The sequence below is a fragment of the Asparagus officinalis genome, chromosome 3 (genome assembly GCF_001876935.1).
Source record: "Asparagus officinalis chromosome 3, Aspof.V1, whole genome shotgun sequence".
Taxonomy (NCBI): Eukaryota; Viridiplantae; Streptophyta; class Magnoliopsida; order Asparagales; family Asparagaceae; genus Asparagus; species Asparagus officinalis.
This window is the reverse complement of record NC_033796.1, coordinates 110,101,752-110,117,289: the sequence shown is the minus strand read 5'-3', so window position 1 is coordinate 110,117,289 and position 15,538 is coordinate 110,101,752. Positions and strand designations below refer to the sequence as shown.

At 36.9% G+C, this 15,538-nt stretch overlaps 1 protein-coding gene across 1 annotated transcript in view; it reads left to right on the top strand.

Annotated features, from left to right (window-relative positions):
• LOC109835728 (pentatricopeptide repeat-containing protein At1g80550, mitochondrial) overlaps window positions 7-15,538 on the top strand; it is a 38,048-nt gene continuing 22,516 nt past the window's right edge. The window contains exons 1-2 of the mRNA XM_020403738.1: window positions 7-1,109; window positions 1,191-1,364. Coding sequence (XP_020259327.1) covers window positions 34-762 — 729 coding nt within the window. The 5' untranslated portion in view covers window positions 7-33 and the 3' untranslated portion in view covers window positions 763-1,109; window positions 1,191-1,364. The remainder of the gene's footprint in view (window positions 1,110-1,190; window positions 1,365-15,538) is intronic.

The window sequence follows — 15,538 nt, the reverse complement described above, 5'->3', positions numbered from 1 at the left end:
TGTTGGCCCCGTTGCCGTGCCCTCTGGCACGAAATGGATCGAAAAGGTATACCCAAAGACCTCCACAGTTACACTATTTATCTTAACGTATTGTCGAAATCGGGGAAACCTTGGAAGGCTCTGAAGTTATATAGGGAGATGAAGAGTAAAAGATTGGATCTTGATGTTGTTGTTTATAATAGTGTGATTCAGGCTGCCGGGTTTGCAGAGGGGGCGGATAGGGCGGTTAGGGTTTTTAGAGAGATGATTGACTGTGGGTGTCGGCCGAATGTGGTTTCGTTTAATACTGTTATTAAGATGATGTGTAGGGAGGGGAGGTTGAAGGAGGGGTATGGGTTTTTGTATAGGATGAAGAAGGAGGGGATTGAGCCTAATGTGATTAGTTATCATTCCTTTTTTCAGTATAGTGTGAGGCCGAAGGAGATTTTGTGCTTGTTTGAGAGGATGCTTGAGAGTGGGGTGAGGCCGAGGATGGATACTTATGTGATGTTGATGAGGAAGTTTGGGAGGTGGGGGTTCTTGAGACCGGTCTTTATGATTTGGAATAAGATGGAGGAGAATGGAGAGAGTCCTGATGTGTTTGCTTATAATGCAATGATCAATGCGTTGTTGCAGAAGGGGATGGTGGAATTGGCGAGGAAGTATGATCAGGAGATGTTGGCGAAGGGGATCTCTCCTAAGCCAAGGAAGGAATTGAGGACGGATTGCTTGGGAGTGGAGGAGCATGATGATGATGAGAATGCATTCAGTGGTGTCTTATGAGGAAAACGTGTTATGGATTAACTTGATGTTGAGATGTTATAGTGACAGGGGTGAGAATATTTCGTATGATAATTCCGAATGGGGAGAAAAATAAGCTCAATTGAGAGCTCAAGAGAGGGAGGGAGAGGAAGGGAGGATAATTCTAATATTTCTTTCAATGTTTTTGTTTCTAACTTGGGCGAGAGGCGCATGATTATGGCGATGCAATGCTTTTATTAGTGTCTCTTGAGAAGGCAGTTTTTGGTGTCTGTGTTATGGATTAACTAGATGTCATGAAGTTAAGATACATAGCTTGAAGACATTTTATATCATATTCTGATATTTGGAGAAATAAGGTCTTGAATGAGGTATTTCTAATGATTCTTTTGATATTCTACTTTATGAGAATTTTCTATGGTCTTCTACAATCCGTTTCATTGTATCCTCAGTACTTGGGTGGGGAGGAGCATGATGACAGCAACAGTGCACTTAGTGGTGTTTTGAGAAGAATTCTTTTGGGTGTTTGCATTATTGATTTACCAGAAGTTGTGAAGGCAGGATGCTCAGCTTGAGGATATTTCGTATGGTATTTCTGAAATGGGAGAAATAAGCTCCATGGAGAGGTAATTCTAGTTCTTTTTTCAATATTTATCACTATACTCTTTTTTAATCACTGACATTGTATCATGAGACTTTGTGAACAAATGTTAATATGTTTTGTTATCATACACTTACGTTAGTAAAATGGTCCATCTCTGGTTATGCTTCTCGTATCGTATGTAGATTATTATTTTTTGGTAAATGAAACATTTCATTAACTTATTGAGGATGTAATGTACATGCTAGAAACCAGGTATAACTGGTCAAGTACAAAATCTCATCTCAACACATATTACAAGGTCCGACCCCAAAACTTGAGATGAGTAGAAATATTAAAACTACATACCCTAACAATAATATCAATTCTAACATTTTTGACCACAAAATTTACTCCCAAGAGCCCTGCTTTGAAACCTCCTTTGATTTCCCTCATGCCACAATTGCTAAATAGCTGCAGGAAAGCAATTTTTCAGGGCATTAATCTTCATTGACTTTCCCTTAGTATGATGCACAAACCATTGGAGCTCATCCTGGAACTTCGTAGGATCTCAACGTTTATCCATCCACACAAGAAGCTTCTTCCAAACTATGGCAGAGTAGGGACAAAGAAAAAATAGATGTTCAATGTCTTCCTCCCCATGGTAACATAGAGCACATGTACTGGAACTCAATGCCCCAAAATGCATCAGCATGGCTGGCTCAATAATCTCCCCAGTGAGGTAAGCCACAAAACAAATGTGTGCTTAGGCACAGAGAAATTATTCCACACAATTGACATCCAACGAACCACAGGACAGCTACAGAAAAGTTTCTTTATATGCAAAAGAAACATTTTACCTCCAATTTGCCATTCGCCCATCATAGGTACGTAGTTTTTTGATCTATATGTATGCTAGTTTTACCTAAAAGCTCAGTGTCCTATGTGCAGATTAGCTTTTTTTTCTTATTTTTTATCGAAATACAATTTTTTTTGTCAGTAGGATTTACGTAAAAACTATTAGGTTCCGGATGACTTACTTCATGATATGTTGTATTAAAGAAATTACCGTCTTTAAGTTGTTCCTAGTTGAAGTAATGAAGTGTTATGTCTAAGCTGTTAGAAGGGGAAGAAAACTAGAATCTATTACGATCCGGAATCAGTCCCTGGAAGATCACTGTATCAGTTCAAAAGATCATCTTAGGTAATTATAAAAGTGCAATGGAGAAGTGCCTAGAAAGACAAAATCAAAGCACTATCACCGGAAGAGGTGAAAGATCATAAGAGAAATTGCCATACAAAAGATAAGAACTAAACTACGCGTGAAATAATTGAAAGTTTCCTGCGGTAATTGAAAATTAATTGGATGAAAGTATGTTACCCGGGTACTTCTATAATGAAGCTGTACCCGTACCGGACACGTACCCGACACTTTCCCGTACCCAAACTTCATGGACACTTCTTGAATATATGCATGTATTTATTACAACATGTACTCAATTATACGATATGTGTTAATTTAAAACACTTGTCAAAGACTTCCTGGACGTAGAGCTTACACTTCACATCCGTCTTTTGAAACTAATGCGATACGGGTCGGATTCCTTTCAATCCATACCCAAGTTTAAAACTATTTAGTTAATGGGTCGTTTAGATGTCTAGTAAAAAATGAGTAGTTTACAATTTACGATAATCAATATGATAAAAGAAACTCAAAAATGTGATCAGAATTTTAATTCTAATGACACATGAAGGGGAAAATTATCTTATGTACAGTATTAATTCAATATATATATGTAGTCGTGTCCCCGTACCCTACATTTTACAGTTTTGTCGTGTCCCGTACCCGTATCCGCACTCGTACCAGTACTAGTACCTATTTCCATGCAACTTAGGATGAAACTAATACCTAATTGGATTGCGCTAAATAGTGAAACCTTATAACTCTCAAACCAATCATGGTGTGTTCTCTGTGAAAATGTCCTATGAAAATAAGCCCTTTGATCAATATAGAATCTTCTAAAATTGATTTCCACTGCTACATTTATGTTATTATGATATTTGAAGCTACATATTAAGGACATTGTTGTTTCCTAAATGCATGATATAGTTGATATCCGGTTATTTTCAAGTGTTCAGACATGGGGAAATTTCAAAAAGCCCAACACAAGGACACACCCAGATTTATAAATGTACATGCAAGTATGCAATAGACATACATGAGAAGTAATGAACCTAATCACTCAGTTTGTTGTTCAATCATAATTCTATCTTGTACAATTATCAATGTTTTAAATATCGGATGTCGGGTTCATGTCGGTCGGCCAAAATTCATGTCGGATAGCGAAAATCGGGGATATATCGGGGGACATGAAAAAAATATCGGATTGCCATATCGGATAGGTTGATATAATATCATAAATGGAATCTTCACATACTTGATAATTATATTGTCTAAACATATGAAAAAGTACATAACTTATTGATGTTAGGATCACTAACTAATTGTAGACACCTGATTTCCGAGTCGGGTTTTTCAAACTTGACCCAATAAGCTTAAAACCGGTTTTTCTGAAATTTGACCGATATTTCTTGGCCGCAATGGCGCCCGACATACCCGATATTTTTCGATATGTTCCCGACATGACCTCAGAAACACAATACGCGTTGAAATGAAGGATATCGTGGCGGCTAGGGTATAAAACCGTCATATCGACTGTCATGTCCGACATTGCGGCCGATATTTAAAACACTGACAATTATGGCTTGACATTTTTGTACTCTACATATTTCTTAACAAATTCTGTGTCTTGGCAGTCTTGCATAGCAATTAATTAGATGACTATAAAATTTAACTTTGCTATAGGTATACAAAACACAAAGAAAATTGTTAGACCCTAAGGGGGGATGATTAGGGTCTTGTGCTAATCTAATCCAATTTTATGCCAATTAAAACTTATTAATAAATTATTCTTGTAAGATAGATATACAGTATGTTATGAGTAAGAATATGCAATATGAACAAAGGAAAATATCCTAGCAATGAGATATACTATGAGATATATGCGAGGATATACAAATAACATAAGGGTAAACAATCTAAACTAGATAGTGGGCAATATAAGTAACAAGTAATATACAAAGATGATATAAGATATGAACATAAAAATAAGTGCGCTAATGCAATCACAAACAAACAATATGTTCTCGGAGTTCTGTCCCCACGACCTACGTCTCCGCTCCTCACCTCGAGGAGATTTTCACTATCACAACCGGGTTTTCTACGCTCACCCGAATAACGTTTACACCACACAATATCGGTTTTTAACGGTCACCGATCAACGTTCATAATCTCACAATGTAACTACACTCCACACCCTCTAAGTGTTGGTCTCTAGCCCGTGTCCTTCCTCAAGTGCTCGGAAATATCACCTCTCTCTAAGCTTTATTACCGACCCCATTTCTCTTGGAAGTGACCCCGTCTCTCACCACACACTCCTCTCGGTATACTAGTGTAATACAAAGTGAATCTCATAATAAGCACAATACAACAAATGATTGTTCTCTAATATGGATGAGAACACAATATAAGCTCACACTTAATGATACACTCCTCACAATCCAAATTATACTATATATGAAAATACTAGAAGCTCAATGGTTGTGTGTGTAAGCAAAGAGTAAAAATAAATAATTAAACTCAATATTAAAATCTAGCTTATGGAAATTAGAATCAAAACAATAAATAGCTAGAATTGAGTTTAAGGAAACTTCTCTATAGATCAAGAGAGAGAGAGAGAGGGAGAAGAGTTGAATGCTCAAACACCAATGGATGATCTTTCTCAAGCTCTTGTGAAATTATCTCCACAAAACAAACTTTCAAATGCTTAAAAGCTTTTTAAACAAACTTAAACCAAAACTCAACCCCTTGTTAAAACACTCTTAAACTAGTTTAAAACATTTCTCTTTAGTATGAAACTGATGATATGTGGGGGTATTTATAGAAACCCCAAAGCCAAGAGAAAACAAGACAAAAAGACCAAAAACTCAAAACAAAACAAGGCTGAAAAATAGCCGTTACTGTGCAACGGAAACTTTATGGGTCGACTCATAAAAATCATGGGTCGACTATAAAAATCATGGCTCGACTCATACCTTAGCCGTTATAGGCTAAAAACAGCTTATGGGTCGACTTATAAAATTCATGAGTCGACTCATCATGCATGGGTTGACTCATGAAGTCATGAGTCGACTCATCAAAAACAAAACACACTTTCCAGCACGGTTTATGAGTCGACTTATGACAGACATGAGTCGAATCAACCTGTCTGGGTCGACTCATGATGTTATGAGTCGACTCATCAGAAACAAAATATAAACTACATAACAGTTTATGAGTCGACTCAACACTGTTCATGAGTCGACTCAAGACATGCACATAACTTGTTTTAAACAGTACATGTCAACTTAAAACAGGGTTTAAAAATATCAAATAAATTCCAAAAAATATAAAACTTTGCAAAATGATTGTAGACATGATAATAAACATGTTATAAAAACTGGTTTTAAAAAAGCATATCCCAAATGTGAAATCTCTTTATTTTACAAAATAGTCCAAAACATGAAAATGAAAAATACTTGTTTTGATATTTTGACTACACCATGTTTTGAAACTTCATAAACTGATTTTATAGACTTAATAGAAGATGTATATTATGATTGTTAAGTCTATATACGAGAATACACTATTTTCACATATAATCATGAAATATATATATGTGTGTGTGTTGTGTTCATTTTCATGTATATATGGCAAACACATTGTTTTATTAAAACCAAACATTGTAACTATGAAACATGTATGTATGTATATAAATAAATATTTGTTTCATATTTAAACTAGAAAACCATAAAACCAAAACTTATGTATATAACACACACTCTCTCTCTCTCTCTCTCTCTATATATATATATATATATATATATATATAAAAACATGCACAAAGGCCAAAAGAGTAAAACTCTGGGAATAATGACTAGTTATGAGTTTTTATATTTTTCATACCGATGCAGTTAGAATCTGGAAACGTGTAAAAGATCAAAGTTGTAGGTCTCTTCAGCAGTTTTCCAACAAGTCTTAGATCACCTCATTCTGAGGTCGGATGAGAAAGTTACAGTCAAAATACCGAAGGGGTATTTTCCTAGTCAGACTAGGTTTCCTGGTTCGGGTCTAACAGGTTTGTTTCGGGTTTGTCTCTATAAATACCTATATTTTTCACGAAAATTCCTTTCTTTTATCATATCTAAGAACCCTAACAGTCACCAAACCCCCATAAACCCTATTTTGAATTCTTGGAGAAGATTGGAGGCTTTCAAGTTGGGTTTTTGTTGATTTTTGGCTTTTGGAGTGGAGATCTCCTTCGACGTTGCTTCTAACAAGTTTTTCCTTCAACCCCAGGCGAGTATCATCTCTACTAATCCCCCTCCCAGTTTTTAAAATATTTTTGAAGAGTTTTTAATGAGTTTTATAGAGCCTAATCAATTATTTTGTGTATAAAAATTGGATCTTTTGTATATATGTATGAAGACTAGGTCTTTTCATGTTAAAGAGATTAAGCACGAATTTATAGAAGTGTTTTAAGATCTGAAAATAATTTAAAATATTGTTTATCTGAATTTAGATGTCTTATTCTTCGTTTTAAAGTTTCGTGCATGATTGAAGGTTTACATATGATTTCTTGTGCAAATAATCATGCTTGTTATGTTCTGCTGAAAATCTGCTGCACATATACTATTGAGCTAGAAATTTGAAATAACAAATGAAATCCAAATTGAACCAAACTAATGCCAATTGAAAGATATGTGAATCTAGATTTCAAAACAGAAAATCATACCTAAAGATAGTTTTCCTAGAGAAAGATATGCTCAATTTACTGATGATATGTTATGCAGAAAATCTGCTGCACATATAAAATGTTTGACCGGAAATTAGAAATATCATATGAACTCCAAACTGAACCAAATCAATGGCAAATGATAGCTATGTGAGTCTAGTTTCCAAAACGAAAAACTATTCTTAGAAAGAGTTTGTCCAGAGAAAGATATTCTCAATTTACTAATGATATGTTCTGCAGAAAACTGCAGATGTGCTGATTTGAAATAAATTGATATATTACGTAAATGTTTATTGAGTTTCGCTCTTGTTTGTTATTTTTGGTCTTGTTTGTTATTTTTGAGAGAGTTTCTCGATCTTGTACTGTTATATATAATGCTTAAGAGTTGTTTACCATCTGGGATGATGATGAACACCAGATATGGACAAACACACCGAGATATGTGCACGTACACTTAGATTATGTTGTGTTAACATACTTTTTGTCGCACGTTGAGCGGATGAATACATATGAAAGAGTATAGTTAATTCATGTATCCGGAAATAGGGAGATAAAACCTATTTGCCGCAGAACGATTGAGTAAGAGTATTACAAAAGTATCATTAATTCATGTATCCGGAAATAGGGAGATAAAACCTATTTGCCGCAGAACAATTGAGTTAGAGTATTACAAAAGTATCGTTATTTCATGTATCCGGGATAGGGAGATAAAACCTATTGCCGCAGAACGATTGAGTAATAATATTACAACAGTATCGTTATTATATGTATCCGGAATAGGAAAATAATAAACTCTATTGCCGCAGAGCGATTGAGTAACGAGCATTACAAAAGTATCGCTATAGTACAAGATGATGCACACAAATATTTGATCAGTTGTAGGCTTTACTTCTATGATAAATTACCTGCGAGTAGGGTATTTTCTTTGAGAATTTGATACACCCGTTATGAACGGCAGATATGTTTGTTTTAGTTTAGTTGGTATCCTCTTATATTAGAGCAGGTCACTCGGACGTAATTCGAGATGAGATGATTATTTTTTATGTTGGAGATTGGAGTATTTATCATTGATTATTTGTTTTTTATTCATAGAGAGTTATATGAATGATTTGATATATGTATGTACTGACTCTATTTTCTTATATACTCCTATCCCTTCCCCTGGGGAGAGGTAGTAATGATCTCGCTAGCGCTTTGACGCTCGTTGTTTCCCCCCTTTCAGGCAGCGAGTCTGGCGCACGGAGAGTCGCAGGTTGATGGGGCTTCTTAGTTGTCCATTTAGTTACTTATCATATTTTGTACTTATTGTATAACTCCACATGTAGTTGATTATTTTCAGAATCTAGATTGGTATTTTGTTTCATAGAGTTGAGAGCTATTGTGAGACTTTGTTTATGTGACTCATTGTATTTGAGATTCAATTCAGACTCAGAGATATGTCTATTTTATTCCAGTTGGGCTCATTATTGATTTTTCTTATGTTTCTTCTGTGTATATCTAGTGTTGTCCTATTTTTTTTTACCTGTCTGTACCTTCACCTATTTATTGTTTTCACTAGAGAGATAGTGATTGTGATGATGAAACTTATCATAGCATGGTGGTTGGTGCTTGGCAGGTTTGACAATCCGGGTTTCACCTGGTACTGCAGCCTTGTGTGAACCCTGGGACGTCACAGTTGGTATCAGAGCTCTAGTTCCAGCATCCTTAGGATCATTCCTGTGTCAAATTGTGGAGCTAGGATAGAGTTTCCTAGGATTCACGTATAGAGTCCGTTAGGAATTCCTAGAATGAGTGAGGATGATATGTGCGTATATCTCAAAATTTTAATTTTTTTTGACAATTATTTTATGTTGATTTAAAGTATTTACGTGAATATTATATGTTATGAATACGTATTGTGATATGTTATATATATGTATATATGTTTGCGATCTCACTTACTGTGATCATAAGCTCTCCTCTCGATATTATAAATGTTGGAGCGAGAATACGGTCGAGATAAAACTCGTACCCGGAGAGCTGGGCAAGCAGAGTTCAAACCGCAGCAGGCTCCACAATATTTGATCGACTTTATGGCACCGTTTGCAGAAACAGAGACTAGCAACACTCGAGGAGGGAATAGCAAGCCACATTACATTTTCTGGAGTTCCACCACCCGTTGTACTAATTGTGCCAATTGAAGAGGTAATACTAATGATTATATTATCACAACCATTTGTTGATAGAGATACAGAGCAGGAAGCTTGGCTCTGTAAGAATAAGAAAGATGTAGGACACTAAGAACACCATAGTACAGGGCACATTGGATTCATATGCAGCTTATAAATAAAAAGGAATATGTGGAAATTCCTTAATGTAGACTCAATACCAAACCAGAGGTTAAATACAATCAGCACAGAGGATATCACCGGAGAATAGCAGCAAAGAATAGCTACGATTTCAGATTTTCGTCGGGACAGTGAATATCACTTATTTGGGAAAATTTTGTTTATTTTTTCGACAAGCAGTTAGAGCTAGTTTGCTTAAAACAGTGAGATATGCATATAGTTAATTACGAAATCAAGACTAGCATGATGGCAATGTCAAGGGCAAGAGGCCTATTATGGGATCTAGAGGACCCCAACAGCGAGGTAAGGATTTTTACTATCAGCAATAAAGACATTACAAGAAGATAGCAAACATGATTTGATGACACCGCAGCAACGCATGATTCGGGACACATGATACAATTATAACAAGATCGAACATAGAGCGAAGAATTATCGCAGTACACCAGCAGGAGACTAGCATGATAGAGATCAGGGTCAATAATCTTAGGGTAGCAGTTACGGCCAGCATCAGAGGATAGATGTGCTACTGGTTATTCCGAGGATTTAGGGGCCTATAGGCCATAATTGCGCTATTTACAGTATTCATCAGTGTCAGATGGACCCATGTGTTTCACCGCCAGCAGCGTAGCAGGCATTGACCATTAGCAGAGTTTATGTAGTCGCGCCACGTGATCATAGTGCGAACAGAGTTTTCGTAGTAAATTCTTATCCAGCTCGAATCTTGTTGATTCAGAAGCTTCGCATTTTTTTTAATCTATCATGATGTCATAATTAGACATCAGCCTGTAGCGTAGCGTTTTGGCATTCCATTATCAGTTTCTACTCCTTTAGGGGAGGTGTCCCTAATAGAGAGTATATGTAGGAGATGTGTCATCAGTATAGATGAGTTTGAGTTCATCTTTGTCATGGTCGTGTTGGGGATGTTGAATTTCGACGTCATTTTTGGTATAGAATGGTTATCATCCTACAATATCAGTATCGACTGTTTTGCTAAAACAGTACACTTGTGAGCATTCGTTGGGATTGTATAGATAGTAGCAACCTCATGGGGTAACCAGAATGCTGAGTCATTTCTGGCATACGTCGAAGAGGTGATGATACGGGATCGGGGTGCAGTTTTGAGCGAGACCGGAGTTGTCTCAGTATATCAGGATGTCTTTCAGGACATACCTATGTTTTCTCCAGTGAGAGGTTGTTTCCCTGCATCGAGTTACAACAGGCACCGTACCGATTTTCCGAGCACCCTATCATATCTTATGGCACCCGCTGAGAGGAGGGAGCTACAGACTCAGGTAGATGAGTTGTTAACTCAGGGCTTTATTTGTCGGAGTCATTATCATGGGAGCACAGGTCTTCTTCGTGGGGAAGAAGGACTATAGCATGCGATTGTGTATCGATTATCGTGAGTTTAACAAGGTCATTTTCTGGATCACGGATCCACTATCGAGGATTTATGACTTGTTTGACTAGCTGCGTGGAGCGCAGCATTTCTCGAAGATTAATCTTCATTCTAGTTATTTCCAGTTGCGATTGCGGTAAATGGATATTTTCAAAACCGTATTTTCTGACTCGATATGAGTCTTTTGAGTTCTTGTCATGCCATTTGGGCTGAACAATGCACCCGCGGTATTCATGGATTTGATGAACCAGGTTTTTCGTCCATGTTAGGACCAATTTGTAGTCATTTTATTAACGACATCATTATCTTTTCGAGATCGGAGACAGAGCGTGAGCAACATCCTCTTTTGGCATTGCGGGGATAGCGGACAATTGAGATTAGAGGCATCAGTGATACGCTGAGTTCAGCAAATACGAGTTTTGACTATAAGAGATTAGATTTTTAGGCCACGTCATCAGCAGGTGGGGCATAACAGTGGATCCAGCCATTGTTGAGGCTGTACTTGATTGAGAGCCACTAAGAACCATTTCAAGGGTTCGTAGTTTTAGAATGGTATGAGAGAAAGTTTATTCAGGACTTTTTGAAGATTGTGATACTACTTACACACATTACAAAGAAGGGTGTATAGTTTGCTTTGGGCACGGGGTGCCAGGAAGCCTTTAAGACTATTAAGGCTAGATAGACTACAATGACAATTTTGACTGTTCTAAACAGTGATACTACATTTGTCATTTACGTGGACACACCATTAGCAGGACTACGAGGTGTTTTGATGCAGACCCGAAGGGTATGACTTATTTTGCGACAGTTTAGGCGTATCGTAACAGATATACAGTACATCCATGCACAAGGAAAATGTACAAAAATCTGAAGAGGTATTTTTGGTGGAGTGGTATGCGCAGAGGGATTGCAGATTATGTGGCTAAGTATTGTACCTGCCAACAAATTAAGGCAGAACATCAGAGACATGCAGGAACCCTACAGCTTTTACCCATTCCTGAGTGGAAGTGGGTAGATATTTCTATGGATTTGATAATGGGGTTGCCTAAATCCAAGGAAGGAAATGATTCTATTTGGGTTATAGTGGACAGATTGACTAAGTCTACATATTTCTTACCAGTGAGGATGACTTATACGGCATATATGTATGCGAGGATCTTCATTCGGGAGATTGTTAGATTGCATGGAGTTTCGGAGACGATTGTATCAGATCGGGGCTCAGGCTTCACATCTCACTTTTGGAGGAGTTTTCAGGATGCTTTTAGTAGTGAGTTGTTATTTAACAGCGTTTTTCACCCCCAGACAGATGGTCAGACCGAGAGGGTGAATCAGATCATAGAGGACATGCTGAGAGCATGCATTATGGATTTTCAGGGTAGCTGGGAGGATCACATCCCACTGATTGAATTTGCATATAATAATAGTTATCAAACTACCATCGGGATGGCACCGTATGAAGCTTTGTACGGGAGACCTTGCAGATCGCCTATATGTTGGGCAGAGCCAGAGGATAGTCTATTGATTGGTACAGAGTTAGTTAGGCAGACCACAGAGAAGGTAGCATTGATTCGAGAGCGCATTCTTACGGCGTAGAGTCGACAAAAGAGCTATGCAAATCAGAAGAGACGACCTTTAGAGTTCCAGGTCGGAGACTCAGTTATGTTGAAAGTATCACCGATGAAGGGCGTTCAGCGATTCGGTAGACGGGGGAAACTTGCCCCGAGATATGTTAGTCCTTTCAGGATCATCGAGCGCATTGGAGCTGTTTCTTACAGGTTAGATCTTCCAGCATCGATGTCGAGTATACACGATGTCTTTCATGTTTCGATGCTTAAGAAGCATCTGCGGGATGATGAGCAGCAGAGAGTAATTGATTCACCAGAGATTAAGATTCAGGATGACTTGACTACCGTAGAGGTACCGGTATGCATACTTGCTAGAGAGAATAAAAAGCTTAGGAATAAAGTCATTCCATTAGTGAAAGTTCAGTGGAACCGGCAAGGAACTGAAGAGATTTCTTGGGAGCGCGAGGAGGATGTTCGTCGCGACTACCCACACCTGTTTGGACATGTATGATGTTGATAAATTCTTATGCTTATATGCTTTGATAATAGTCTTTATCTATATTGTTTAGTCACATTTATATTTATCTTTAACACTAGAATGGAGATATTGTCACCTGATCCTTAATCATTTGAAATATATGGTATATACATGAGGGTTTCCTTGTTTGGATTATTTCGCTCGACGTACCAATTTCGTTTAATTAGGGATTTAGGGGAGAATGTTTGCATTTTAGGTTGTTAACTTTAAATATCATTGTGCTAATACTATGAGATAGGTGCAGAAAGAATTCTTAATATGAATTACACCTTATTGTGTTTTCCCAGTTTTTGAGCTTTGAGATGGGATTGTGTTTCGGGGACGAAATTCTTTTAAGGGGGGAAGAATGTAAAACCCCGTAAATTTGAATATTTTATGATAAATAATGATAAATATGTTATATGGTGAAAAATAATATATTTTGATATTTGGATATGATAAGAATTTATTTGAGATCAATTCAATGTATATTTGTGAAAATATGAGTGCAAATGCACAAAACATGTACAAAGGCCAAAAGAGTGAAAATCTGGGAATAATGACTAGTTATGAATTTTTATATTTTGCACACCGAAGCAGTTAGAATTTTGAAAAGAGTAAAAGATCAAAGTTGTAGGTCTCTTCAACAGCTTTCCAACAAGTCTTAGATCACCTCATTCTGAGGTCGGATGAGACAGTTACAGCCAAAATACCGAAGGGGTATTTTCCTAGTCAGACTAGGTTTCCTGGTTCGGGTCTAACAGGTTTGTTTCGGGTTTGCCTCTATAAATACCTGTATTTTTCACGAAAATTCCTTTCTTTTATCATATCTAAGAACCCTAACAGCCACCAAACCCCCATAAACCCTATTTTGAATTCTTGGAGAAGATTGGAGGCTTTCAAGTTGGGTTTTTGTTGATTTTTGGCTTTTGGAGTGGAGATCTCCTTCGACGTTGCTTCTAACAAGTTTTCCTACAACCCCAGGCGAGTATCATCTCTACTAATCCCCCTCCCAATTTTTAAAATATTTTTTAAGAGTTTTTAATAAATCCAAATTGAACCAAACTAATGCCAATTGAAAGATATGTGAATCTAGATTTCAAAACAGAAAATCATACCTAAAGATAGTTTTCCTAGAGAAAGATATGCTCAATTTACTGATGATATGTTCTGTAGAAAATCTGCTGCGCATATAAAATGTTTGACTGGAAATTAGAAATATCATATGAACTCCAAACTGAACCAAATCAATGGCAAATAATAGCTATGTGAGTCTAGTTTCCAAAACGAAAAACTATTCTTAAAAAGAGTTTGTTCAGAGAAAGATATTCTCAATTTACTATTGATATGTTCTGCAGAAAACTGCAGATGTGCTGATTTGAAATAAATTGATATATTACGTAAAGGTTTATTGAGTTTCGCTCTTGTTTGTTATTTTTGAGAGAGTTTCTCGATCTTGTACTGTTATATACAATGCTTAAGAGTTGTTTACCATCTGGGATGATGATGAACACCAGATATGGACAAGCACACCGAGATATGTGCACGTACACTTAGATTATGTTGTGTTAACATACTTTTTGTCGCACGTTGAGCGGATGAATACATATGAAAGAGTATAGTTAATTCATGTATCCGGAAATAGGGAGATAAAACCTATTTGCCGCAGAACGATTGAGTAAGAGTATTACAAAAGTATCGTTAATTCATGTATCCGGAAATAGGGAGATAAAACCTATTTGCCGCAGAACGATTGAGTAAGAGTATTACAAAAGTATCGTTATTTCATGTATCCGGGATAGGGAGATAAAACCTATTGCCGCAGAACGATTGAGTAATAGTATTACAACAGTATCGTTATTATATGTATCCGGAATAGGAAAATAATAAACCCTATTGCCGCAGAGCGATTGAGTAACGAGCATTACAAAAGTATCGCTATAGTACAAGATGGTGCACACATAAATATTTGATCAGTTGTAGGCTTTACTTCTATGATAAATTACCTGCGAGTAGGGTATTTCCTTTGAGAATTTGATACACCCGTTATGAACGGCAGATATATTTGTTTTAGTTTAGTTGGTATCCTCTTATATTAGAGCAGGTCACTCGGACGTAATTCGAGATGAGATGATTATTCTTTATGTTGGAGATTGGAGTATTTATCATTGATTATTTATTTTTTATTCATAGAGAGTTATATGAATGATTTGATATATGTATGTACTGACTCTATTTTCTTATATACTCCTATCCCTTCCCTTGGGAAGAGGTAGTGATGATCTCGCTAGCGCTTTGACGCTCGTTGTTTTCCCCCCTTTTCAGGCAGCGAGTCTGGCGCACGGAGAGTCGCAGGTTGATGGGGCTTCTTAGTTGTCCATTTAGTTACTTATCATATTTTGTAGTTATTGTATAACTCCACATGTAGTTGATTATTTTCAGAATCTAGATTGGTATTTTGTTTCATAGAGTTGAGAGTTATTGTGAGACTTTGTTTATGTGACTCATTGTATTT